At 43.9% G+C, this 27,730-nt stretch overlaps 2 protein-coding genes across 3 annotated transcripts in view; both read left to right on the forward strand.

Moving 5' to 3' along the window:
- Positions 1 to 1,746: 1,746 nt before the first annotated feature.
- Positions 1,747 to 18,854, forward strand: DCAF7 (DDB1 and CUL4 associated factor 7). The gene is made up of 7 exons (XM_068418885.1): positions 1,747 to 2,151; positions 8,454 to 8,612; positions 9,037 to 9,148; positions 10,216 to 10,334; positions 10,958 to 11,167; positions 11,766 to 11,883; positions 12,418 to 18,854. The coding sequence occupies exons 1-7, from the start codon at positions 2,014 to 2,016 to the stop codon at positions 12,588 to 12,590; spliced, it is 1,029 nt and encodes a 342-aa protein (XP_068274986.1). The 5' UTR covers positions 1,747 to 2,013; the 3' UTR covers positions 12,591 to 18,854.
- A 6,038-nt stretch (positions 18,855 to 24,892) lies between these two features.
- Positions 24,893 to 27,730, forward strand: part of MAP3K3 (mitogen-activated protein kinase kinase kinase 3) — a 39,680-nt gene continuing 36,842 nt past the window's right edge. For both annotated transcript variants that reach the window (XM_068418771.1, XM_068418772.1), the window contains exon 1: positions 24,893 to 25,096. In XM_068418771.1, the coding sequence (XP_068274872.1) occupies positions 25,093 to 25,096 (4 nt within the window). In that variant the 5' untranslated portion in view covers positions 24,893 to 25,092. The remainder of the gene's footprint in view (positions 25,097 to 27,730) is intronic.

The raw sequence follows: 27,730 nt of genomic DNA on the forward strand, positions 1-27,730 counted from the left end.
ACCTAACGTGGATTACAGCTGTGTTTGTTGGGAGCATCTGCAAATCCATCCGTGGCAGTACAAAGCACAGGTGCTAATCTGCAAAGACCTCTGAAAAGGCTGTGGTCAAACCCCAGATGCTTCATCCAGGGAGCATAGGGCTAATGGAGCCCACATGCAGGTCTTACAGGCCGAGGATGGTGCCTGGGGGGCTTTGCTGAGCAATTCCTTCCCAATAGGATGCAGTTCAGGCTCAGTGGCAATTTGCAAAAGCTCCTCTATAAAACCAGCCTGCTGCTGTTCTCCTGTGTATAACAAATGACCTCGCAAACACACCTCAGGCAAAGATTACACCAAGAGTCCTTGCAGCAAGTGGGACCTCAGATGAGCACAGCGATACCTAAAGCCCATCCTACATCGCTTGCTGAAGGGGACACGGCTCCCATAGAAATGGGACTGCTCCTTCAGCAGGGCTGGACCCAGGATCACCTGTAACGGATCCCGTATGGCCCCGAGAGGCGAGGGCAGGCCCCTTGCCCTCAGCAGGGTGTTAGACCTGCCTCTCCCCAGCCAACCTCGCTCCATCGGGCAGCACAGTGTCTAAAGTCTGAAAGGAGGGTGTAGCGAGGTGGGGGTCGGTCTGTTCTTCCAGGTAACAAGTGACAGGACGGGAGGAAGCAGCCTCAACTTGTGTCAGGGGAGGTTTAGATTGGAGATCAGGGACAATTTCTTCACTGAAAGGGTTGTCAAGCACTGGAACAGGCTGCCCAGGGCAGTGGTGGAGTCCCCATCCCTGGAGGGATTTAAAAGCCATGTAGATGTGGTGCTGAGGGACATGCGTTAGTGGTGGGCTTGGCAGTGCTGGGTTAACGGTTGGACTTTATGATCTTAAAGGTCCTTTCCAACTGAAAAGATTCTATGATTCTATGATTCTAAGCCAGCCAGTAGCCCCTGCCAAGGCACCAGGCAGGCACAAAGGGGCTACTGATACCCCAGGCCAGCCCAGGTTTTGTCTAGCAGCGGCCAGGATACCTCCTCCACCTCCTGTGCCTCAGCCTAGAGAGCCAGGAGGCCTAAAGGCCTTCCCAGGACGCGGGGAGCATCCGCACCTCGTGCCAGGGCCTGGACCACCCACCCGGCCCTGCCGTGAGAGAGCCAAGCTGCCCACAGGGGCTCAAGCCAGGCACAGGGCCTCAGCCTGCCCTGCTCCAGGCAGGAGCATCCTGGGAAGCCAATGCCCAGCCAGGCTCCTTCCTCGGATAAGGCGCCGGGCATCCACCATTGCTGCTACGTGCTACCAAAAATAAAACCCCATAATTAATCTTCAGTTAATTATAGACAAGCCCGTCCCCGCCCGCCACTCGGCGGAGGCGGGACTCGAACGCGTGATGGTGGCTCCCGCCTCAAGTTCCCCCCGCCCGCCTCGGGGTGACGTGACTGACATGGCTTCCAGCCAATCGATTATCAATCAGGGGTCAAGATCCCGCCTCGCGCCACTGCGACCCCTGGTAGCCAGTAAGATGTCGAGAACGAGCGTATCCTCCCTCCGGGGCGGGGTCAAACGCAACGGTAGGTTATCCCAGCCAGAGGGTGAGCGCCCGTTTGGAATGAAGGGCAAAGCGACCAATAGAAGACCGAAGAGGGCAAAACGGACGGGTGAATTACCCAATAGATGCCCGAGACTATATAGTGACAGGCAATATAGCCAACCCGCATGAAGTAGGCGGGGCTCCCCGCGTGGCTTCCGTTCCCGTTGTGTGAGGGGCCGAATCCCAAACGGCCTCCGAGCTGCTCCCGCCGCCGGGGTCTGGAGCCGGGCCTGGGGGCGCCGCGCCGTGCTGCGGCCTCCCCCGCTCCCCGCCACCTCTCCGGCCTCGCTGCGCCCCGGCCGGCCGCGCTCCCCGGCCCGCTTCGCCATCCCGCGCCCTTCAGTCGGGCCCATTGCTCCCTCCGAGCCCAGCCCGGGGTCCCCCCTCGGCCGAGCCCGCTGCCCCCCTCAGCCCCGCCGCTACCCGGGGCCCCCTCGGCCGAGACATGTCGCTGCACGGGAAGCGGAAGGAGATCTACAAATATGAGGCGCCCTGGACCGTGTACGCCATGAACTGGAGCGTCCGGCCGGACAAGCGGTTCCGTCTGGCGCTGGGCAGCTTCGTGGAGGAGTATAACAACAAGGTGGGGAGCGGCGGCGGCCGGGCCCGGCGCTACCGGCATCGGGCGGCGGGGCGGGGGCAGAGTGAGGGGGAGGAGGGGGCCGACCATCATCATCCCAGTGGTTCAAGCGTCTCCCCAGCGCCGGGCAGGGCCCCGCTGTCGGTGTGACTGGAGGGAGTCTTACCTGCCTTGTCCTGGGCACTGGGAGCTGTGTAGAGCCTTCAGATGTTCCCTCGAAGTGCAGGGTGCCGGCCTAGATTCAGGCTGGTTTCCTTCCTGCGAGCCCTCAGCTGTTGGGAGACTGAGGGGTTGGGGGTGGGAAGAGCCGTGGGTGCTGCTGCTGGCTGCTTCTCAGCCGGGAAGGTCCCCTAGCTTGAGCATACCTCACCTTTTTTCAGTATGAAGGAAAGTTTATGGCCAGGGCTAAAGTTTGTGAATATACAGGATGCCTGAGACTGTGTTGGAAGCGTTGTGCCGGTCTCATGACACTTTCTTGCTGTGGAGGACTTTTTTCATAAGTATATATGTGTGATAACTTTTTTCATAAGTATATAAACCACTTTTACTGATTTCTCAGTACCTTTACTCTTCTATGAGAACAAGGGTGTAATGAGGCATGAGATTATATCTTCGGTGTTTTCTTGCCAGATATAAGCAGAGAACCTTACATGATCTTAAAGGTCCTTTCCCACCAAAACGATTCTATGATTGGTAATAGGGACTACGTGTTCGACTCTCCAAACACTTGTGTAGTCATTTCTGAACAGACTTTAATGTGCTACTCTGATGTAATGAATTCATATAAATGGAAGAGAGATGAGGAAATGGGCATATGGAGCATCCTGAAATTTGTGTGAAACTAAGATTTTGCAAATACAGCTTTGTGTGTTCATAGTGTGTGTGCTTTGTAGCTTTGTCGAGCTGTTTAATGGGGATTGCGGAAAATAATGTCAAAAAGTTGGTGTTGGGGATTGGGCTTTGTGCAAGGATGTAATGAGAGGCAGTGACGGTAAGGCAGGGGTGACATCTCTTACAGTGGTTAAATTACTGTGCTTGCAGCAGTCCTAGGCATGATACTTCTTCTGAGCACTTTGTAGTTCAGCCAGTATGAGTTGGCTGCGTGTGAGTTGTCTCCTCGTGCTGATGAGTGCTGTTGTGGTTCTGGGAGTGCTGCTGGGGAAAGGCAGGTCCTTGAGCTTGGAAACTTTTCATTTGTTTAAAGACCAACTTGAAAATGTTTTTGTCGTCTGTACTCTGAGAAGCTAAAATAACAAACTTGCAAACATTTTTTTTGCTTAGAAGTGGTAGAGTTGGTTAATAATGGGGGTGTACGTTTATGTTGCCTTTACCTCCTTAAGTTTGGACCATTCCCTGGGTTTGCTCTTGGTTACAGCATGATCAGATCTGCTTCTCAGTTCAGGCTTCAAGTGTAAAGCAGTTGAGTCAGCCACTCTCTTCTCTACCCCTTACCCCCACAGTTGTTGCGGACAGAAATTGCGTAGGACTATGTGAATTACTGCTCTCTGTAATTATTCCCCAGGGCTTCTCCTGACCTCTGAGCTTCAGGAATAACTATTGTTGACTTCAGTCCATAAAAGCACCACATGCGGTGAGATCTACGTGGTGTAAAGAGCTGGAAACTCATTGTATGAGAATGAGATGCCAGTCTGGATGCTGCTGCTGTAGAAATAAAGATGATGTACGATTGAAAACTAAACTTGTACAATAAATGCCATGAAACATAGTCTTTATTTTGCTCGAAGTTTTGCTGTGTCTCTGATATTTCAAAGAGCGGTGGGGTTTTTTTGTGGTGTTCTTGTTTGATGTTTTTTGTAGTGCTTTCAGTCCAGCCTTCCATTGTAGGAAGATAGTTGAGAGAGCTGTCTTGGGTAATTGCAAGTGGTTTTATTGCTTAGAGTATTGATGTTGTCTCTTTTACTTTGGGGACCAGAACAAGCTTGGGAGTGGTGTTTCATCTGCACTGTCTTTATGGTGTCTTGCTATGACTTTCACAGCTTTGCTGAATCTTTTAGAGAATTCAGGGAATAACGTCATGCTCCAGACTGGGAACTCTTGGACAGACACTGTGCAGTTGTGCTAGGTGCACACTAGTTGTAAACTCTTTCAGCTCCAACTTCTGTCCATGTAAGTGGTATAACTAAAGGAACGAAGGGAACTGAAGTTACCCTGTTCAAGTAGTCCATTACGTTGTGCTGCAAATGGTCTGGAGCGGTTTGGTTTGTAGCCTGCCTTCTGGGGTAAGCAGAAATTTAAGATTTTTACAGGGCATGTGTGAAAGCTTTGTCCTCCTGCATAATTTGCCCTTCACAGTTGAGATGTTTTATATTGCCAGCTTCTGACATCAAAATACGCTTATAGGTACAGTTGGCGCTAATTAAAAGGATAATGAAAACTCATTTTCATTTCGACTTTCTCTTTGCACTCATAATCTTTAGAGGTTTCTGACAAGCTCCAAACAACATTTCTGTTCCTGATGATGCAATGGTTTGTTCCAGATAGCTGGCTTTCTTCCTTACCCTTATATACTAAAAAAATATAGTCTGGAATAGTGATTCTAGCTTGCTTAAAGTCTAACCAAATAGGTTAATATGTCTTTTCCTTATTACTCTTCTGTTTTGGGGTTTCTTTTAAAAAGACTTAATGCACCAAGTGTTTGTTGCAGCAGAAGTGCTCCCTGTGAGGCAATTACAGTAAAAGAAAGAGGAGACATTCTTGTCTAGTTTGTCTCTCTGATTTTGTTTCTGTAGTAATTACCAGAGCTTGAAGTACTTATGGGTCACATGTATAAGATCACTGTTTACACCTCTGTTTTGTGAGGAACTCAAATCTATTGACTGTCAAACCCTAATTTACTGCTATCCCCAATTCCCAGACTCTTCTAACCTCTGTCAACCCCCACACTAACTAGCTGTATAGCATACCAGAAAGCTGGTTGCCAAGAACTGTTTGAACCCCAAAGGAATTTTGTCTCAGCTTGTACACCTTTGCTGATCAAATCACTGGTACAAGAAGAGAGATGACTTGTTCTAGTTGTAGAACTAAAATTGTTTGGGGTAGCGTTTCCTGAACTCCTTGGGTTAGGAAACTGCTGTCAGCCTTTACAATGTCTCATGGATCACTGGAGTAATGGGAGGGAACGGAGGTGTTCATAAATCTCACTGTTAACACTGTTCCACAGGCTCCTGACTGTGGCTTCATGGATGAGGAACGATCTGTGGAAAACATCAGGAAAGGTTGATTTTGGGATCTATCTGCAAGACAAAACTGGAGTCCAGTTTAGAAAACAGTAGAAGGTGGTGCTGTCCACTGCTTGCTCCCGTCGCTGAAGCAGACTGACAGGTTATGACTGTGTGCTTCCCAGGTTGCCACCTTCTCCTGAACAGTGCCTCGAATTAGAGAGCGTTCAGGGTGGTGGTTTTACCAGAGGGTCATTTTTTCCTGTAGGTTTAGAGTTGCAAAGAAAAATTGATTGCATGTTGGAGATTAATTGGTGCAGTGAGATCTTTCTGATTGTACATGACCCCAAAATAATTGTGAAATGTCATTCTTAGTAGTTGCTGATTAGTTTAAAGGGATATAGTTTTTAAAAAAAAAGTACTGTGAACTTACTTCACTGTTCTTCAAATCATGCAAGAAAAAGAAGTAAGCTGTTACCAAATTCTGCATTGCTTAAATCTGTGGCTGATTCTTTTGGATCATGTTGAAGAGAGATGTAATTTTTTTAGAAGTTAAGGAATGCTGATGAAAGGGCACTACTTTACTCAGATGCACTGTTGCAATGAAGCCTTACGTTCATAAAGGCTTGTATTATGATAGTAAAATCCACATCCAGTTTTAGCATATCTTGATGTATTGGAGAGACAAATCGTTATTTAGCATTCCTACCTACTGTCATAGCATAATTGCAAAACTGATGGAGATAGAACACACTGGTCCTCATTTTCCCACTGAAATGAGTTACAGGTAGATGCAGAATGGTTCAAATTGTATCCTGACTGACAGCTACTTTCCTGTTAGCATCACCTCAGTCTTGTCTGGGCTGGACTTGAGGCACTGCTTCGTGCAGTAGCTGGCAGCAGCAAATCTTGCCTCACTTGCAGGAGGGAGAGACAGGGCTCTAATATAATCAGCATGGTGAAAATAATTCCATTGTTCCATCTCCTTGTGTTAAGCCTGCACAAGAGGATGAATAGAGGGGTTCTGTAATCTCTTTACGTGATCAAGTCCGAAGAGAAGAGTCATACATTTGAATATGCTGAGCTAGGAAAGAATAGAGCTTCTCAAGCAGTATGTTCTGCTTCTGCTTTTGTCTGCGGGCAGACCAATGCCTCCTGCTCAGAGTTATCACAGGCTGCTGCCAGGTCTGACAGTCAGTGTCAGACACCCCATCTTCAGCAGTTGCCAGGAGCTCGAGTGTTGCTAATGCAATTTTTGTTCTCTAACCTGGCCCGCACCTAAAATGTCAAAGATCACAAAGATACTGAGTTCCTGCACAGTCATTGCTTTTAGTTCAAATCGGAGGAGGGGTTAAATACGAATATGCAGCGCAGGAATATGTAAATTCACACCAATGAGAATGGGTCCTTTGCTGTTTGAGATTTGCTTCTGGTTCTGAGTGTGTTCATTGCTTTGTAGGCTTAACACACTCATGTTGAGCTGAAAACAGCATAAGCAAAGGAGAAGAAATGATTAGTCGTCATTCATCTTCTGATCCTGACCTTGCCACAAAATTTTCTATCTCCAAAGACAATTTGCATCCTTTGTAAAATCCACTTAATATTTCTGATCCCTAAAGGGGTTAGAAAGCTATTTGTCAATCACTTCAGAAGATGGAGAGATTCTTGACTGATTTGTACTAGAGTGAAGTATAATGGGTAGCTGTAATAAAGAGAGAGCAAGGCAGAAATACACAGGTTTTAGAAGCATACTTGGATATGTATTTTAGGGTTTGTTACGGAGTGAAAGGGATGGATCTTCTCATTGTGGTAGGGGGGCAAGGTTTGCATTTGTTAAGAGCATCTCTAAATGGGCTCATAACTGCTCATGTTATAGTTTAAGATCCACTGAAGCATTTGTTGGTTTTCTGTTATGTGGAAAAAAAATATGGTAGATTTCCAATCTAGTTTAAATGTGTAGTTTATTAACCAAATTGCTTATCCCAGAATAGTTAGGATTTTTCCAGATAAACATCTCAGGAAAAAGTCCATTAAGCCACTGTTTCCAGGAGGAAGCTGCTGTGTGGAAAGTACTAGGAAGCTCCTACTGTGAGCAGCTTACAAACTAATTGTAGTGAGTTGTTGCCATAATGTTTGTGTTTGAAAGCATTTAACACAGTGGGGCTTTCATCCTGTTTAGGTCTTGTAGTCACTGCTAGGTTAAACACATCCTCCCAGCACGATATTGTTCTCTGAACACTTTCGGACATGTCAATATTTTTCTAATAACATAATGTCTGGGACTTCAAACATGACTTCAGGTGGTGTCATGACCAAGCTATGTGGAGACAGTTTCTTGTTTGCTCTGTCTTGCATCACTCTCACAACTGAACAAGTTAGCCCTTCCCACTGTCATATTACTGTGCAAAAAACCTAATCTGGAACTCAGTTACCTGGAGTCTTTCAGCAGACCTGTTTTCTTGGTCTTTTCACACAAAACATTTGAAGAATTCTGTAAATATTTTAGCTTTCCAGTTCTTCTTTAAGTTTGAATTCTATTTTATTTTCTGACTCTGTGGTGTGATTAATCTGTATCTTAATTTCGTGCAGTTGTGACAGAACGTTTTAGTTAATGTGATGCTGAAAACAGCTTGCTAGCTAGCTGACATGATCTGTCACAATCTGCAGGGTTATGGCCAAGAACTCCGTGATATTGGCTTTAATTGGGGGTGGTTGTCATGCAAACTACAGCTCATCCTGCTCTCTGAAGATGACATTGTCAGCATCAGTTCAGTTAAAAGATGAGTTGGAATAATGTTTGTGCAGTTTAAGTCTGTGATTTAAACTCGGCTTTGCAATGTGGAAAAGAGAAGGGTGGTCTTTAATCCTTTAGGATTGGATTTCAATTCATTTGAGATCATCTCTTCAAAGTAAAGCGCTGTGGTGATTATGTGTACTTCACTTTGCTTACATGCCCCAGCTAGGAAGCAAAGCTTTGACAATTTCTCATTCCATTGTCATGATGGTCCTTTTATATTGTCCTTGAGGTTACAGAAAGTGTCCTTCTGAAATATACTCAATCTTAATGCTGTAATTATAAATGAGTCCTTTGATAAAATGCTTTCTTTTAAATATGGCTTCTTACAGGTGCAGCTTGTTGGTTTGGATGAAGAGAGCTCAGAGTTCATTTGCAGGAACACCTTTGATCACCCCTACCCTACCACAAAGCTTATGTGGATCCCAGACACCAAGGGAGTATATCCAGACCTGTTGGCAACCAGTGGTGACTATCTGCGAGTGTGGAGAGTGAGTAAATCCTCCCTAGAAAAAGAGCAACTGTGATATTAGTTGTGTTGCATATGGATCTCATTTTCACTCAAGACCAGGTTTTTTGAAGTGAGTTAATGTTGTTTCTGAGTGTTTTGCCCTTGCTACAGTGTGGAGGTTAAGACATAAAATCAAGCCAGAGCTCTTGGTAATTTGTTTTCTTAACTGCAATAATGTGACTAGATATGAAGACTATAGGAGAAGTAGAATTATGATGGTAGTTGCTGTTTTAATCACCTTATTGAAGATAGAGATGGTGATTGTGTTTTCCAGAGCTTTAGGAGGTAAAGCTGAGAGGGAAAAAAAAAAACAACCCAGGATTAACACTTTATGGTTTGGAAGTGGAAGTGGAACCAGTCATGTGATGTTGCTGTTTAAGTCAGGTGTTTCACTGTTTTTAAAGGTGGGTGAAACAGAGACCCGGCTGGAGTGTTTGCTGAACAATAACAAGAACTCTGATTTCTGTGCTCCATTAACATCATTTGACTGGAATGAAGTGGATCCTTACCTTCTAGGTGAGACTGACAAAATGCTACATTTTTGGCATGGAAAAGAAACCCTTTTGAATTCAGTCTGATGAAGTCTGGGCTCTGACTGACTGCTGTGTCATTGCATGTCACTGATTAATCTGATAACTAACCAGTGGACAAACTTATGCATCATAGAAACTGCCATTGTCTTAGGTTAAAAATTAAAAAATAATAATTTGAGCAGCTCAGGGAGACTTTTTTGCATTGAAAGGTGCCCTCTCCAGTACAGAATCGGTCACTGAAGTTGGACTAGGGATGATCCTTGTTTGCACATAGGGAGCCTCAGTCTTCAGGGCTGGTGGGCTGTTGCAGTGCTAAGTAATGATGTACATGGACTCCTGTGACTTACTTCAGTGTGTTCTGGAGTGGGCAGAAAACTCTGTACCAAGCTTTTTCTTTTGTGAAGCCATTTCAGCAGCAGGAGTGCAGCCAGAAGCGCTTCATTCAGTTGGAGGAGGGGGCTGAATGCTTAAGGTTTAATTATAGCCTATGGGACAAACTGTGAATCCAAGATGACTGATCCAGCAGGTTTGTGTCCCAGGAGAGTACAGACAGTTATGTCAGGGTGATTTGCCCAGAGATGAACGGTGATAATATGTTTTAGTAATTTACTACATGATTTATTTTGTGTGTTACATCTCTCATCTCTTAAGAGCTTTACTGCTAGCCCCACCTTCAGTCCACAGAAACAATCAATTAATACTAATATGCTATTGCAACACTACAATTGAATTTTGGTTTTGACACGCACATGAGACTTACAGGATGGGAAAGTTCATCTTGCCATTGCATCAGGCTTCTGAACAGATTGAAGTAGACATGAGCTATTTACACATTATTCCTGTGTGGAAGACTTATTTCTGCAGCTGAAAGGTTTTGGTCATTTAAATGCATGGTAGAGCGTTAGCTGTTTGACATTGTTGATTTTAATTGTACGCTGTTCTTGTAGCTATTTTGATCTGTAGATGTTGGAGGACATTACATTAATCCAGTAAGTGATTAAATAATTTGTGAGAATATTAATTTTGCTAACAGAAGTGTTTTTGTTTCAGGTACCTCTAGTATCGACACAACCTGCACTATTTGGGGTCTGGAGACAGGACAGGTTCTGGGAAGAGTAAATCTGGTCTCTGGCCATGTGAAGACCCAGCTTATTGCGCATGATAAAGAGGTGATGGCTTTTTTTGGTTGTCTACATTGAATGTTTTAAGCAGTAGAAAAGGAACAGAACTTTTCTGTTTTCCTCATTTTTCTTGAAAAAATCTAATGATCCAAAAAGATAATTTATCTAAGATTAAGATATGCAGTTTTGAGTACCAAACTAAAACTATACTGTTGGCTATCAAAACCACTTTGTTTACTCATCATAGAATCCGACTTCAGAATATGCTTATTTTACTAAATGATGCTCCAGAATATTTCAGAAAAATGAGGTAAAACATCAAACTGGAATTGAAATCAAATGCATATCAAAGGCAATAAACAACTTGCAAGATTCTTTCATTTTAACATAATATTACTTTTCAGCAATTAATATAAAAAAATCTGACTCTGGGAAGATGATATGTTTAGTTTCAGTGAATGATCCTACAATGACATAACCCTTTAAAGTTTTTTCCCCTCCTTTTGGCAAATATAATAACTAAAAACTTTCTAGAAACATTAAGTATTTCACAGGATGTGTTGCAACTAGCTCTGCTATCCATATGTAAAATCCATTTTACTGCGAATTAGGAGGCAGTGTGCTCACTAAAACTAAGGTTATGTTTTTTTCTCTGTCCTCTGACTGAGCAGGTGTATGACATAGCATTTAGCCGTGCAGGTGGTGGGAGAGATATGTTCGCTTCAGTTGGTGCAGATGGCTCGGTGAGGATGTTCGATCTCCGTCATCTGGAACACAGCACCATCATTTATGAGGACCCACAGCACCATCCATTGCTGCGTCTCTGCTGGAATAAGCAGGATCCCAATTATCTTGCTACAATGGCTATGGACGGCATGGAGGTAAGGCAGCAGCTCTTCTTCTGTAGGTGCTAGTGGCTGTGATTTTTTGGGAGGTGGCTTGGTACTAATTAGTAGTCAGCCCTTTAAAGTAAGGGGGCAGTGTCAGTACCTGAACTGGACTATGGTTAAGGACCAATTCTTAGGGCACTAACTTCGGTAGGAGTTAAAGAAGTGACTTTGGCGTTTTGAACTTGAAGATCTGTGGCTTGTATATATTTCAGCTGGTTCTTAAGAGGGGTCTGTGAGCCAGATGGGCAATAGTTTTCACATAAGATCTTAACTGCAAGTGTTGTAGTCACCTTGTTCTTTCTCAGTTCAGTGCACAAGGCAGTGTATCTTAGTTTGTCAGCTGTGCTGCTTCAGGGAAGCACAATTCGTTTGCCCTTGTTGCATAACTCACAGGTCCTCCCTGTGAGGTCTGACTCCTTTTGAGACAGACTGACCAGCTATAAGCTATTATTTGAGAACAGTGTTTGCTTGCCAACCGCATCCTTTAGGGAAGGGCTGTATTTATAGCCTTGGCTCAAAATATTTTTTTTTTCTGAAGAAACAAATAAAAATTGCAAGTTATTAATTTAGTTGGTTTTTGTTTCTGAAGGTTGTGATTCTAGATGTCAGAGTTCCCTGCACTCCTGTTGCCAGGTTAAACAACCACAGAGCGTGTGTAAATGGAATTGCTTGGGCACCTCATTCTTCCTGCCACATTTGTACAGCGGGTAAGTGTGATCCATTTCTATCCAGCTGTGTTGGTGAATCTCTGCGAGTCTTTCACTGCATTTGCAAAATCCCCTCTCTCCAAAAGTTTATGCAGTTCTCTGCTTGCCTTTTGCTAAAGAATACCTGCCATTTCAAAGCCCTTTATTAGTGGCTTTCCTAAAATTTTTATGGAAATAGACACCTACCTTATTGTGTGGAAGTAGTGAGCCCTGTGCCCAAACTGTGCATCTGCTCTGGCTAAGCTATGTTATTTTAATGCTCCTTAGTTTTTTTGCAATCTAGTTCTTAAATGTTCTCAATTGATAACAGTTCCACTGGTCATTTGTTTTTCAACTCTGTCCTGGATAATGTATAACGATCCAAGCTTATTTTTGTGGAGCATAGTTGTATCATTGTGTCTCTGGCTTGAATACTCATTGGGATTGTGACAGGTATATCCTATCTAGCTGCTTGCACTGTAGGCCTGTTAGTAGCCATGTATGGAGATCTCATGATACTTTGATTCTGCTTCTGATTTTCTCTTGTATTTGCAGCGGATGACCATCAGGCTCTTATCTGGGATATCCAGCAAATGCCTCGTGCCATTGAGGACCCTATCTTGGCCTATACAGCAGAGGGAGAAATCAACAATGTACAGTGGGCATCAACTCAGCCAGACTGGATAGCTATCTGCTACAACAACTGCCTGGAGATTTTGAGAGTGTAACATGACTGCTTCATGCCACATTGAGGCAGGGCTGTATAATTTCCCCTCCCCTCTAAAGTAAGAACAACACAAGTCAAGTGGCCAGTATCTGTTGTTGCTTTGCATCTACTGTTACAAGAAACTGTTCCAAGAATAAATGGCAGGTGCCTCCTGTCTCTCCAGGACTCTAAAACACAGAGACGTGCTGAGCCTCTTGGACCTTCTGGGTTCTGGTTTTCTTTTTTTTTTTTTCTCAGTTAAAGTTCTGTATATTTGTTTGACTGTATTAATAAGCTTACAGGCTTTTAAGTTGCTGCGTATATGTTTGTCAGCCAGTTGAGGCAGCACATCCAACTAGTTTAATAGATGCAAGTGCAAAACAAGGTGGGGAAAAATACATTGATTTTAACAGCCACCTTGGCAGGAATCTTTATCATTCCTGTTGTTGCTGCCTCTAAACTGTTTAAACATTTGTATGTTTTTTATATCTTGGGCTAACTTTCTATTGAGTAAGGTTTTTCTCCCTAATTCTTACTTTTGATATGTGATCCACTTCCGTATGCCCAAAGCAGGATCTGTTCGTTGATACAAATCACAAAAATGCTGCAGGCTCCCTGGCAGTAAAGGCCTGCCAGAATTAACGGTTGCCTTGGCTCTCTATACCTGGTTACCTGGGCAGAATTTTCTGGTGCTGTGAAGTACAGGTACTTGTTGCACAATTTCTTTACACTTTTCTGATGCTAGAGGCAGTTGTTACTACGGTAGGCCTTATTTTTAAATTATAACTGGATTTGTGTGTATCCTGCAGTTGTGTTAGCTAACACAATGGTAATAGGTTTCAGAAAGAAGATACATGCATGACTTAAGCTCCCAGGAGGTAAACTACTCCTGAAAAAACGTGATTTGTAATGGACTTGGGACTGACACTTCCAATCAAATGATTTCCCCTTGGAAGACTTACTGTCTAAAGCAAAATAAAATGGTTTCACACTTTGTAGCTTGCTTGATTGGCAAATAATGTGAGCAAGATTTTGTGGTTAGCCTGTACCTTGGAGCTTTTTTGCGCTTGGCCTCTGTTCCTGGGAGTTCTTGAAAGCAGTGCAAAGCAATCTTTTTTCCGAAGTGTATTTGCTTTGTACTGTCAGGTCTTGTTGAATGAGCGAGATGAGTTGGAAAAGCTGGTCTGCTATCCAAGTGAAAGCTGTTTCTCTGAAAGAAATGATTCCCTAATGTAATACGCAACGATGGGTTTAAAAGGAAAGAAACGGTGCCATTGAGGCTAAGGTTAGGCGCTTGTCATCCTCATGTCTTTTAGGGATGTGCCCAAGGGCTTCTGTTTTGAATAGTGGATCACTCCACAGTAATACTTTTCAATCAAAGCTGAGTGGATTAGGCAAGAGAAAACTCTTCGTTGATAACATAGCTACTCGGATGAATGCTCTGCAGTGCTCTCCTGATGAAGACATGACAAACCTAGCTGGTCTGTAAGGGTATGCCAGCAGAGTTTTGATGTAAATGTCAGGAACTATCAAAATTGGCTTTCCACCTAATGAGTATTCACCTGCAACTGGAGGCAGCATTATAAATAGTTAGGGCACTGGCAAACTTGAATCTTGTCAGTTTATGCAGGAAAGGCAAGCTGGGAAAGCGGTTGCTGTGAAACAATGAAGCTGACACTGAAAGTGCTGTCAAATACGGAACAGAATTTGAAAAGTTTTGTCATTCTGGACATACAAAACTGTTCTTCTACAGGCTGCTTCTCAACGTGGAGCTCAGAAAAGCACTGCCTTGTGAATTTGATAGGAATTCATTAGGGACGGGTTTATTCTATCACTCCTCTTAATATCGGAGAACCAAGAGATTCTAACACAGTTCAAGCTCATGTTTTGTCAATGACATTCTGTGTTTAGTTGTGGGATTTTTGACAGAAAGCTTGATTTGATGTGAAAGTTGATTTATCAGCAGCAGTGCTGAGAGTAGTGTGTTCCACAGACAGGTTTGATCTTGATGTCAGAGCAGTGTTAGCCAAACAATTAGGTTATCACTTTTTACAGTAGCACTTTGTCTTAAACTGGAAAATACTTATGCAGAATGAAGTGAAAATTAGGATTTTCTTAGCAGAGGCATATAATGGCATTCACAGCTTTAGATACTTACATAAAAATATGTACACAGGCTTGTCATTTACTGTTTAATTACAAATGGTAGGCATAATGTGCTCTGTTACTGAGAACTACGTGTAATATTAGTTCTTTCTGTAGTCCCCTTTTTGCTTCAAAGTCTCATTCTTGTATAGATGACATGAGGAAAAGATGAATGCATCTTTTGCAACTGTGGAATTGTGCTTTAAAAAAGACATAAGCTAACTTAATTGAAAGTGAAGTCACTGACAGACTCCGTAGGCTATACTAAATGGCAAATGCAGTTTCTTCCCAGAGGAATACAATCTGTTACACTAAGATGATGAGAAGAGAGCTTGTATAAAGGGGCTAATAGTCTGAATAACCAGGTAGCTTTTGCTACTGTTGGAAAACCATCCTGTTATGAATCTGGACAGGATCTAGTGTCAGTCCTTCCGTCCATAAAACTGCTTGCAGTTAAATTTGTGGAATTGGGTGCTCATTCCAAACTCATCAAAGGCAAGTGAAGGCGTCTTGTAGGCTCCAGTGCATTCTAAATAAAGCCTACGTCCTGTTTGTTTAGCCAGTTGGGGTACCTTCTGGATCTACAGCATATTGCTTTGGGCATAATCCATTGTCATTCTTCATATGAAATTACATTTGAAATCACTAGAGGCTGTTTTGGAACAGGGAAATGCTACTTAAAATAGCCTCTTTTCAAAGAAGTCACTTGAAAGGTTAATGACTGAAAAGACATGAAAATCCTCATGGGTGAGATGTTCTGTAGTGCAAATGGCACTTCCATATAGAGAAGGAAGCAAGAGACTTTGGTGCCCTTTTGTGAGCACCTGCTGCCACAGTGGCAAGGAGCTAACTGTCTGCTTGCTGGTTCAAGTTTATTTGCAAGATAAAATAAAACCCTGAGTCTTGTAACTGCAGCCTGTGAATCAGAAGATACAATTTATCATATTTCACCAGCTTAACGTTCAACTATGTTGGTTGTAAAGCCCCCGTAAGCATTATTCCAAAGTTTTTGGAAATAAATACTTTGATCTCAATTATTTTGTGCTTACTGCACAAGCAGAGGATGCAGAGCAACTGCTTTCAAATGCCTCGTATCCCTTGAGTATAAAGTAATATTAAGGGAAAAGTCTGAGCATCGGTGAGGTTAGCAAAGCAGAAAATCACATGGTGTTTCTGGGACAGAAATATTTTTCTGACTTGAGTTCTGTATCACTTCAGTCGATTAATTCAAGATACTAGGCTATTGTTTGGTTGTTATGTTGTGTTTAAACCAAGCTTTCCATAGATTCCTACTATTATGTGGACAACCTGTTGCTAGTATGTTGGCTCTCAACCAGGAGACCTTGACTCATTAGTGAGGTGAAAACCTACAGAAAACAAGTTGAATGTCAAATTAGTGCGTAGTATGCCAACTCTGTAATTGTCTAAATGAAATGAGCTATGGTAGGTTGCATCTGTGGGACTTGTACTTCTGTGTGCAGGGATTTAAAAGGCAAGGATTTGAGTGCTTTGACAATCTATTTAGAAAGAAAACACAGTGATTTCAAAGAATGATACGAAAGGAGACTGATAATACAGGATGTTCCTTATGGAACCTTGAAATGTACTTAAGGGGGAGGCATTGCCTCTCATAAGTCAAAGTTAATGATCCTTTCAAAACTTAGCTGTAATTACTCTCCTGAATGTTCTGGATAAGAGTAAAAAGATCTATTTTTGCCTGGTGTTGCAATGAGAAAGCTGCATCAGTCTGAACTGTAGATCACTGCCTGCCAGAGACTAGGTGAGGGGAGGAGTCTGATATATATTGGAATTCACAGATGCTCTTGTGCTTGTTTTAAATGTAAATGAAGAAAGCTGAGTGTGTCTGTTTTGTTCTCTTGCAGATGGCACTTTAACAAGTATATTTTTGGTAAGATTAGGGGGAGAGTCATCCTTTCTCCAGCCCTTTTATGGTAGGCATTTGTCTGTGTTTTGTATAAAACGTTACATACAACAGTCACTGAAAGCCTAAGCTGGCTACGGTTGTCAGTATCTAGTGCACCCTCATGTGTTTCTATTGAACACCAGAAACGTGAGCACTTGACACTACTGTTAATGTTAAACTGAAACTCTGTATTCTGAGACTGACACAATCTTGCAAGGCCAACCCAAGTAATGTAGTGCTGCTTGTCACCCAGAGAGTCCCTTTTGCTTTGCTTAGGAGCTTGACAGTGTTTGGGAATCCTTTTTTCTACTGTCTGAACATGATGGCAGTAGGGGCAGGGTGGCTGTGTAAAGATGTAGCTGGATTCTTTGGATAAGTTATTTTTGTGATAGTAAAAATGCAGCTGCTCTCTAAGTTCACACAACCTAAATTCTTGAAATTGTCAGTTCTTTGTTAGTGGTGTTTTAACTCTTTCAGGACCTACTGAAAAGGATGAACAGCAGCAAGGGCAAGCTCTTGGCTCAATAGATTGCACAGTTACAGTTCCATCAAAGTCCTGAAGGGTTTAGTCTTCCCACTGCTGGTTAGCAAAATGGTCCTACCACCTCAAATCCACACTGTGTTATCCTGTCAGTTAATACAAGTTCTCTCTGATACATATTCCATGCTTTCTACTGTCAGACCAATATTCCAGAGCAGGCCTGTATTTATTGTACAGCGGACATGAAAAGGAGGTGTCCAAAATAAGTCCTGGAATGGGCAAGGTACTGTCAACTATGTCCCAGTTTCTCTTGATCTTTGTGGAGAATCTGGGGAATTAATTGTATGTGGCACTTAAAGAGCACTTTCTCATGCTTACGTAGAGATGCAGCTGTGTTTCCCCCTGCTTACCCACAGAGTCAGAAATGTCTCGTTCTGAAGGATATTGAGAGGAGTTTAGCATGCCCCCAACTCTTTTTTATTTTTTAGGAAGGGATCTCCAGAACTTCCAATCAGCACCTTTAATCAGCACTAAAAAACAGTAATTAAAAATGCAACTAAATACCAGTCACTGAACACTCATCTAGTGATTCATGGCAGACTCCAGAGTCAAAGGCACTTGTGAGACTTGCTTGCTGCTGCCTGATTTCAGATGATAACTTTGTCTGCCAAGTACCTCAGTGGCCTTTTGTGCAACCAACCTCTGATACTCGGCATCAAGCTAGAATTTCCATAATCATAAAAATTAAGTGTGGCTTCCATAAAGTTTATTTCTTTTCAGAAAATCTATCAAAATGAAGAAATAAGCTATTTCCTGAAAAAAATATTGTGGCCATGAGTAGCTGTAAGCCTGTGTTCCACCTCTCATCCCTTGGAGTTTGCTTTCCTGTTTGCAAGACGTGCGACTCTCAAGTCTCCTCTGTTAGAGGTGAGGATCGGTCTGTCAAATCTGAACACGGGCAGACATGCAAGAACCAGTGAAGGAGAGAGTCCTAGTACAGCTGAGAAGTGATGCGTTGCTTTTGTTGACAGCCTGGTAAATATGAATTCTGAAATCTACTATTTAAAAGGAACCTTTTTTTTTAAACTTGGGTTGCTAGCAGTGTAAAATGTAATTTAAATCTGTTGCGCCGAAGCATTTTTGTTACCAATAGTCAAGTAGGAGATGTTTACTTTTATGTGTGTTTGCCCTTCTGCTCTTCCCATTCACAGTCCCCTTGTGGTAATTTCCTGAAGGTGTAATCTTTGTAGCATGATTGTACAAACATCCATATGAGATTCCTGACTTCTTGTTCTCACTAAAATATGTTAAAGCAATAGTAGTTTTACTTCTGTCCTTCTTTTCTCCACCTTCTGTATTGAGATTTGCAACTTCGCTACTATACTGTCCTAGAGGAATCCTAGTATCCTGCTATTCAACAGACATATGTTGTTGACATGGAAAACTGCAGTGTCCCTATATTCCTTTATTTTTATGGAGAAAATACAAAAGGTTTTGTTACAATGGATTTTAACACCTGAGTCATGGAACCATATTGTTGAAACTGTAAATTTGAAGGCAATTTTCTGAAATCGCTTCAAAGTGGAATGTTGCATCCTTTTATGCTATTTCCTGCCTCCTATGTAGTTTTATTCAGATTTTTTAACCTTCTTTCTAAGTTTCAGCCTCCTGTGTATTAGGTACAGTATTTTCTGCCTTTCATACTTTGTAATAAAAATGGAACATTTGTAGATTGACTGCAGTTCACTGTGTGGTGAGTTAAAAACTGGTACCTGTAGGGGTGAGCAGGGAACTACTTCAAACGGGCTTCATGTATCCTCTGTGAAGTTTATTGCTGTAAAAGGGAGAGCGATTGTTTTATCTTGTCTCTAAAAAAACTGTTGAAGTCTATTCATCACTCATCCTACCGATACCCAAACAAGCTTGGTAATTCTAGCAACTCTAAGTTGCAAGTTACTCGGAATAATTATATGGTTAGGAACCCAGTCACAACAGAACTTGGTTAATATTTAATGTACCACTGCATTTACTTTCTTAAACCTACTGCGTGGTAGGTTTGTAGTGGTGTTAGTGCTTGTTTTCCAACTTCGTTTGCATAGTGCTTGTTCCCTACACAACAAATGGTAATTATCTGCCTGCATGTCTTTGGTTTTTAAGATGAGGGGAAGAGATATTTTTTTTTTAATTCAAATAATTGGTCTCTAAGGCTTTTTGAATACAGGCAAATTGAAGACAAACCAATTAGGCACTTATTTAGCTTCTAAGTCTGTCCTGTGTATGGTTGACCTCTGTTAAAGGGTGTTTTCTCTACAGGCTCAGTCAGTGGTGGTGTTTCTAGAACTAGGACCTAGAGGGGAGTAGGGTGGCAGAACTTGGAAATTTGTTTTTACCTTAGACCTTGGTGAGCAGGACTGATGACTTCAGTATTTAGATTAACTCTAGTTCAACTAAACTGTTGTCTGACAACATTGGATTCCTCTCTAATTCTTTGTGTACTGGCTTTGAAAGAAAAGCTAATTAAGCTTCATGACCGCAGTGGAAAGAGTTGCCTGTAAAGATGCTACACTGTTTTTAAGCTATATATGGACTTCTTCTAATCCGTATTTGGAAAAGATGCTTTCCTTCTAAGAATTGTTTGTCTTTTACCCTAGAAATGTATTTACATACTCCTTGATTTTTTTTCTTGGATCTGTGCTTTGGGATTCTCCGAAGAAACTTTTTTAACGTCCACTCTGGTGGGAGAAAGCAACTTCTGCAAATTGGAGCTGCTAGTGCAAGAAGTCAGGAACTGGTAGTTAATATGAGTAATGGATTGCCTGTCAGTGTGGCAAAACAAGTGCCATAAAGTCTTGTAGAGGGATACGGGTAGAAAAAGAGACAAGGAGATGTTCTCTGCCTTTTATAAATATTAAGGAGCCGCTGACATCTGGCAGGGCTGATGTGCTTGCCCTGTGACCCTGGGAAAGCCACTTCTCTGATACCAGTTGTAAGTGAAAAGCACGTAATTAATCACTGATTAGTAAGTGACTTGAAAATACTTGAAAGAAATCTCCATGGTAACAGAATATACTACCCATAGGTGTAGAGAAAAATTGATCTCTCAGATGATTTGGTGCCCTGACACTGTAACAAGCATTTAATCTTGTGCTTTTTCATTAGTACTGCTCTATAAACAGTCTAGACTGCCAGCTCAGAAGCAAGTAATGCTTTAAAATTGTATAACACTTCTAACATCTTTCCTCCTCTTCCTTCTCTTTAGTTTTGCGCGCTCCACAAGCAGAATGGTTCCTAGTTTTTAACAGGACAGCTTCAGAGCCCCCTCTACTGGAGTGCAGCAGGAGAGGCCCAGGCTGCAGAAGGGCAGGACAGGTACGCACCTGCTCCTCAGGGGCTGGGACAAGAGTGCTTCAGGCATGCTTCTAAGGAGTTTCCCATGGTTGATGTATTCTGCTGGAGGTGAGGTAAGGTTTGGCCAATATATATTCTGCCACGCTGTCCTGAAGTTGGATAATGATGTTAGTTTTCCATTAACTTTGTTTTCAAAGCTGAGGATACAAGAAAGCATTAGCAGAATCAGAACTGCCTGGAATCGGTGAGATTACTCTTCTCTCAGATCAGCAGAAAAGAGCGCAGAACACTTTCATCCATCCTTTGAAGATTTATAGGGTTTCTCGACTTCCACCCCTTCAATTTTTATTTCTTCTCACTGCTCCTGTTCAGTGTCTCTGGCTGGGCAGTCTGAGATGTAGAATAATGAAGTTTTAGCATGGGAGAAGGCTCAGCCTGGAGACTGCTCAGCTCCCCAGGAAGGATGTGTCTACCTAAACAAGAAGGGAAACAGGAAGGAAAGAAGAAATAGTACATCTGATAACAAGGAGAAAGAGGCTCTTTGAGTCAGACAGGTATGCAGCAGAAAATGGAAATACTACCAAAATAGAAAATAAGATGATGGCATAGTGATTAAGAGGCTGGGAAAAGATGCCAGGAGTTAAATCCCAAAGGTCTACTCCAGACTTCCTGTGTAACTTTCAACAAGTCACTGGATCTCTCTGCAGTGCCCTTTAATCCCTAAAATAGGGATTACATTTCCTTTTCTTACTTCATGCTGCATGACGGCATTAAACAATTAGGTCTCTGTAAAGTTCCTTTAAAACAAATGGGCTAACTATAAACGTAGGAGCTCCTGGAGAGTCTCGGTGAATATCTCTACTGATGATTTTACATTAAATGGCTTCAAGCAATCTGGGTAGCTTTAAGTTGAAGAATTAAGTGTGGTTTGTAGTTGCAGTTTACAGGAATGAAGCTTCTCTTCTGGAAAACCACAGCTTTGAAAGGATGTGGGCAATCTGGGTGGAAAACCACAGAGTACCAGTTTGTACCATAGTGTTATTGGTAAAATAACCTGATTCTTATGCACAAAACTAGTATAGCATTAAGTAGACAGTAAAGGTGAAAGAGGAATTACTCATTTTTTCCTCACGTTTTACAAAATAGAGGTTCCTATTTTGGTAGAAACTGATTCCAGTTCAGGAAGGGTGTACCAGCTTGTCTTGGGGAAAAAAAAAAAGGCGAGGGGGGTCTACGGTGGTCCAAAAAAAGGCCTAAAGGCACTTGCATATAGATGGTGGTGTGATAATGTCTGTACAGTGAGAATAGAACCACAAATTGACAGATAAAAATTGCTGGGTTAGACACGAGGCTTGATAGGTGGGTGAAGTGATGGACTGTTAAGGACAAATCATTCTATTTTCAATTTGACAAAGAGAGGGGAAAAAGCTTCAGTGAAATCCAGATGTCCTGGGCAATTGGAGATGGAAACAGCAAGTTTTACCAGGGTGGCTGTCTCCTACCATCTGCTGGGGCCTCCTGGCTCACTGGCACAAGCTGCAAGTAGCTAGTCTAGTATCTTTTGGACTTAACTAAACCAGGTTTCTACATTAAGGACATGCAATCGGTCTCATTTAACAGGGCTTCAGCTGAGAATTTTATGTGCAAACATGTAAGAACTGGAAGGCAGACAAAAGTACCAAATGGTAAGGTGGCGATGGAGTGTTTTGACATCGGGGCTGGTGCAATGGGGAATTAATACTGAATTTCTCCAGTTCTGGTCCCAAGAGTAATCTCACTAAAGCCTTTTTAAAATGACCTTGGCACAAAAAGCGAGCATGATAATTAAATTTGGTGATGAACAAAAGTGAGAGGCTTCAATAATACGAGGGAACTAGAATATCTTAGAGAACTGATTACTTTGAAGAGTGAGAAATAGAGATGAGATTAAATGTAGCAGCAGAAAGTGCAAGGCTGTGAATTTAGGGGTGAGGAGAGATTTGTGAAGGATGTTAAGAGTTTTTTATTTGGAAATCAGTGAGGAAAGGAAGCTGGGTTTCAGTAGTTGATAAAGGATTGTGATGAGCCACCATGAAGCTGTGAAAAAGCATGGTGAAAAGTTGGTCCAAGAGCAATAATGATGCTGTCAAACAAGAGAGAGGAGTTCAAATTGGAACAGGGGCAAAAAAGGCTACCAAGAAGATACCACAAATATAAAGCTTTTATTATGAAGAGAGTGGCTTACTTGTCTATTACAATGAAGCCTGAAAGGAGATATGATTATTGTCTTGATGTATTTAGAGAGAAAATACCAGGGAAGGAAAAAGGATTATTTAAGTAAAAGGATAATCTTGAGATGAAAATAAATGGCTGTAAGCCAGACATGAAAATGGGATAGAATAGATGGAAAGCTAGAAACACTTTCTAGCATTGGAGCAATAAGACAGGAGGGACTGGAAAAAAAGAGATAAGTCTGAACACTGACAGCATCAGCCTGGTTTTAAGATGGGAACTTCAAGGTGGAATCTGTGGAAGTCATCTAGTCCAACCTTCTGCTCAAAGCAGGCAAGCTTCAAAGTTAGATTATTGGCTTTGTCCACTGCTTCTTGTTCTAGAGAGGCCAGATCTTTAATCTAGGCATTCCTTTACAGATTTGCGTGTCTACCTAGTATGACATTGTGAGATCTTTTTATTATCCCATCTAGACAATTTAAAAAAAATAATGATATCACAGATATTGTTGTCATACTTTGGCTAAGTCCTAAATTCCTCCTGCTGTGTGGGATTTAGATTCCTGCACTTGCCCACCCTTTTGAGAAATATCCGTCTCCAATCTAGTTTTCATCTTTGTGTGGCTTATCCCGTTGATATAACCTCTTTGACATTGCTGCTGTGTTGCTTGCGAGCAAAACCACTTAAAAAACAATGCGCTTGCTGCTAGACGTTTGCCAGATTGAAAAGCAGCTGCTAAAACCATCTGTTCGAGGTGGGTTTCCCAGCAGCAGGGTGGCCATTGCCGCACCAGGGAAGAAGGGCTGTACTTCTGTTTTTAAAAAACACAAAACCCCTCGGCTGTCCTTTTTGCGGAAAAGGCTATAAAAATATCGTCCTGCAGGTGGAATGGAAGCAGAAGCTGGGAAAGAGCAGCTGAAGCCTGGATGTCACTTTAAAAGGTATAATTTGATTTAAACACAGCTTATGAACTTTGGGGTAGAATCCCTGGGCTAGATTGGATGATCATAGTAGTCCTTCTTTGCCCTAAAATCTATGAAAATCTGTTGTGTGGTACGTTTGGTTTGGTTTAGGGCTTTTCCCCCTCAAACTTACTTGTATTTAGTGTCACCAGTGAGCTTTTTATAGCAAGAATATATTCTGCTTATGGTCAATGTGTTCATGATGGCTTGACAAACGCTAAAGTTGAAAAAAAAATTGTCATCAAGTGTCTTTTATCAAGTGCGTGAATGTAGCAGGTCAGCAGTTCCACTTCTAGCAACAAACACATGTTCTCATTAAGATAAACTCCTAAATGAAAGGGGAGGAAGTGCTGAACTTAAATACTCGAGGCTGGAGTTCACTCCTGCAGGTTGGATCCAGGACTTTCACATTGAGTAGCTTTAACAGATCTAGTATGTGATTACAGCACTTAGAGACTTTGTGACTGTGGAGAAGATGAAATCGTGGTTTTGGAGGCTTAAAAAGCAGAAGATCTGTTTATTCTGTTACTTTGACATTTGCCACTTACTGCAATCTGTCGGACACTAGGAGGGATCTGTGATGGCCCGGGGACATAGTCACGGTTTGATGGTACCAGGATCTTTTATTAGAACAGCTACTAGATTATAATATCTCTTTCCACAGATGGCCTGGGAGATGCTCTGGGTAATTGTCTCACACTTCTTCTCTTTTGAAACCAAAAGAATCCTGCTTTCAGTGTCTTTTGGGCTTTTTAACACTCCCGAACTGGTTTTAGTTGGGTTTTTTCCCCTCTTTAATTGTTGCTTTAAAAGCACCTTTTTAACTCACGCGTTCCGCAGCCCCGGGCGGGCTCTAGGACCCAGCCGCGCCCCCCGCCTCCAGAACCCGGCCGGCGGGGCGGGGCGCTCGAGCCGCCCGTCACTCTGATTGGCAGCCCGCTGAGGGCGGGGTCTGCGCTGCCCCCGCCTAGTGGCGGGGAGGGGGCGGGGCTAACCCGCGAGCGGAATGGGCCCCCGTGATTGGCAGCCGGCGCGGCGGCGGGCTGTACGTCTGCTCGCACGGCGATTGGCGAGCGACGCCGTCGGGAGGGTGGCTCGGCGGCGCCGATTGGCGGGCGGTGGCGGGTCGGCCCTTGTGATTGGCAGGCGGCGGCGGCGGCGGGTGCGCGGTGGCGGCGGCCGCCGAGCGGTTTGTTTTGCTCGCGGCCCGGGCGCCCTGTGGCGGCGGCGGGGAGCGACCGGGACCGCCCGTGCCCCCCTCCCCACCCCCCCCTCCGCCGCCGCGGCGGGACCCGGAGCGCGGCCGCCGGAAGGAGGCGGCGGCGCGGGCCTGGGAATGTGGCGGCGGCTGTGAGCCCTCCCCCTCGGCCCGGCCGCCATGGAGCCGCGGCGGTGACAGCCCCGTACCTCAGCGCGCCGCCGCCCGCCGGGCGCGGGCCCGACACCCGCCGAGATGGGTGAGAGCCGCGGCGGGGGCTGGACGGGCGGGGGCGCCTCGCAGCCTCGGCGGGGCCCGGGGCCGCCTCACGGGCCTGCGGCGGAGGGGGCGGGCCGCGGCGGGGGCTCCGCACCGGGGAGGGGGCGGTGGGCAGCGGGTCGCTGGGCCGGGCCTTCCGCGGGCCGTGCGCTGGAGACCGCGGCCTGAGGGGGCTGAACTGCAGACGGGTGCCTCGGCCGGGCCCAGCGGGGCTGGGGACGGGGCGGGGGGGGGGGGTGTCTACCTACGGCCTCGGCGGTGCGGCCGCCTCTGTCCCGCGGGCCGGCTCGGTCTGCGGCCTCCGGGGGTCGGTGCTGGATGGGTCCCGCCGCCGCCGTCCCGCGGGCCGGCTCGGTGTGCGGCCTCCGGGGTCGGTGCTGGACGGGTCCTGCTGCCCGCGGTGGCTTCGCTCCCCCGGGGTGGTTACATGGGTCAGTTGCTGGGCCATCGGCAGCGTGGAAACCCCTTGCCGTGGGCAAACTGTGTATTTTCAAGGAATTTCTTTTAAATCCTTTTTTAATAAAAAAAAAAAGTGTTGTACCAGAAAGCGCGGGGAGCCCCGGGCCGCACGCAGCCACGCACGCACCCAGCTTGAGGCTTTTACTAAAATTGGCCAAACAGAATAACCGAGGATCGGTAGGTCAGGCTTGGGAGTTGAGGGAGTTTTTGCTGCCTCTAAGAATCAGGTGGTTTATTTTGAGATGGGGATTTATGTGCGTAAACTGAATTGAGAAAACTTTTACTGTGGTAATTGCAGCTTGTGAATCCATCAAAATAGTGTTTTCTCTATGAAGCTCCCACTGAATTCTCATTTGCCATACTTAACCCAGACAGTAACATGTAAAAACAAGCGAAGAAGATAGAGGAACTCTTTTTCAAGAGTAAAATATTGCTGTCAGAAGTTGCCCTGACAGAATTTGAATGATTAATTCTTTTGGACTGTATGTCCTGTATAAAGAATTGCTAATGGAGGTTTTTTGTTACCTAGTTCCCCTTTCAGTTTAAAGACTGGTCTCATGTACCAGAATTAAATTTTAATTTCTCTTAACCAGAACTTACTCATATTTGCACATTGGTAAGGGAATTACTACTGCTGTCGTAAGTGCGGAGCTGCGTTGCTTTGTGGGCTACCACTTCAATGTTTCTTCCCTACAACTGAGTTTAGTTTTCGAAGACTGTCCTTCATTATTGAGTGTGTGTGTGATTAGCTCTTATATTCATATTGTAAATTCATAAAGCATTGCAAATGTTGCTCAAAGTAAAAGCACGGCAAACTCATGTCCTTTGTACTCCGCTTTGATTTGGTAAATACAACAAATATACGCAGATCCGTCAGCAGATCCCTCTTTTGCAAAGAGAGGGGCTGTATTATTTGATCTGTATCTTCTCTAAAGGAACCAGCCAGATGGTACGTAAGCTTAAAATAGTTGAGAAGGAAGAAGTTGGATTTCCATGGAAGCGTTTTCCAGTTGGATGCCTCTTTGTAAACATAGGAGTGCAGAATGAAAAAGTACAACTGCACAGAGCGCTCCACCATAGCGTTGTACGCTGGTGCTGGAGTAATCACGGTACAGCTGCAAGCAGATCGCTCGTGATAGGAAAGATCTAAATTCGTTAGGTAGTTGTGATGAAATAGTCTAAATAATAATGGATAACAGGCTACATCACACTGCTGTTCTTCTATCTTGTTTTTCATAAACTGGTCTGCAAGAGACGTGGGGTGGTTCACGGTAAGAGCTTGGTATCGCAGTTTGTCGTAGCTCCGTTGCTGTGGCTGAAGCTCGCTGAGGGTCGTTCTCTGGCCCTTACAGAAGGGGCTATGACTGAGGGTTATTTCTCCACAGAGAGCTCCTTGGCAGGTTTAAAATACGGATACCTGCTTCTGATACCAAGAAATATGTCTATATCTGGGAAATGGGGGGGAGAGCAGTGTTTGGGCTGGATGTTGTGTGGCAGGCCTAGATGAAGCGCTCGCTGCGGGCCCAGCTGCAGTGGAGTCTTTCCCTCGATCGGCTCTTTTTTCCTGCCTGTGTCACTTCCTTCCCTTGGCTCCCCGCGTACCCATAGCCGGGCTCCGAGCTCCCGGCTTCAGCGCCAGTGACACCGCCGGTGCGCTGGCGAGGAGGGCAGCAGGGCTGAGCCTACAGGTTAGGATCAGCTTAAATCCCAGCCTTTGTTTTTTTTTTAATTTGTGGGAGAGAAGAGCTACCCCAAATATATACCACATGGATTGGGTTCATAGAGAAACTCTGATTTTTCTTGTAATTCTGCACACCAGGTCATTTGCAATTTCCTAAAGATTGGGCAGAAGAACATTTTGTTACCACTAAGACTGTCCACAGTGAAGGACTCAAAATTAAACTTTTTCAAAAACGTTTTTCAGAGCTTTAGCATAGACTCAGTTTGTCCTCCTCACTTGTGGAGTTTACTCATTGCCCCTGGATCTGCTGATCACTTGCGCAAGGACTCAGCTTTGCTGTTGTGGTGGTAGAGAACAAGCACACGCTTATTTGTTCACTTTTCTCTTTTTTTAAACAAATGTGGCATCACGTCTTCTATTATCACGCTATATAAAATAGCATCCTAGTTTATAGGGGTTTATAGACTTCCTGTT

This window comes from Nyctibius grandis, chromosome 26 (assembly GCF_013368605.1).
Source record: "Nyctibius grandis isolate bNycGra1 chromosome 26, bNycGra1.pri, whole genome shotgun sequence".
NCBI lineage: Eukaryota > Metazoa > Chordata > Aves > Nyctibiiformes > Nyctibiidae > Nyctibius > Nyctibius grandis.

Bases quoted from the DNA above. Each gene is read 5' to 3' on its own strand.
- DCAF7 (XM_068418885.1), top strand. From the start codon at position 2,014: ATGTCGCTGCACGGGAAGCGGAAGGAGATCTACAAATATGAGGCGCCC. The intron at 8,613-9,036 runs GTGAGTAAATCC...CTGTTTTTAAAG, and splicing joins ACTATCTGCGAGTGTGGAGA to GTGGGTGAAACAGAGACCCG. The intron at 11,884-12,417 runs GTAAGTGTGATC...TTGTATTTGCAG, and splicing joins CTGCCACATTTGTACAGCGG to CGGATGACCATCAGGCTCTT.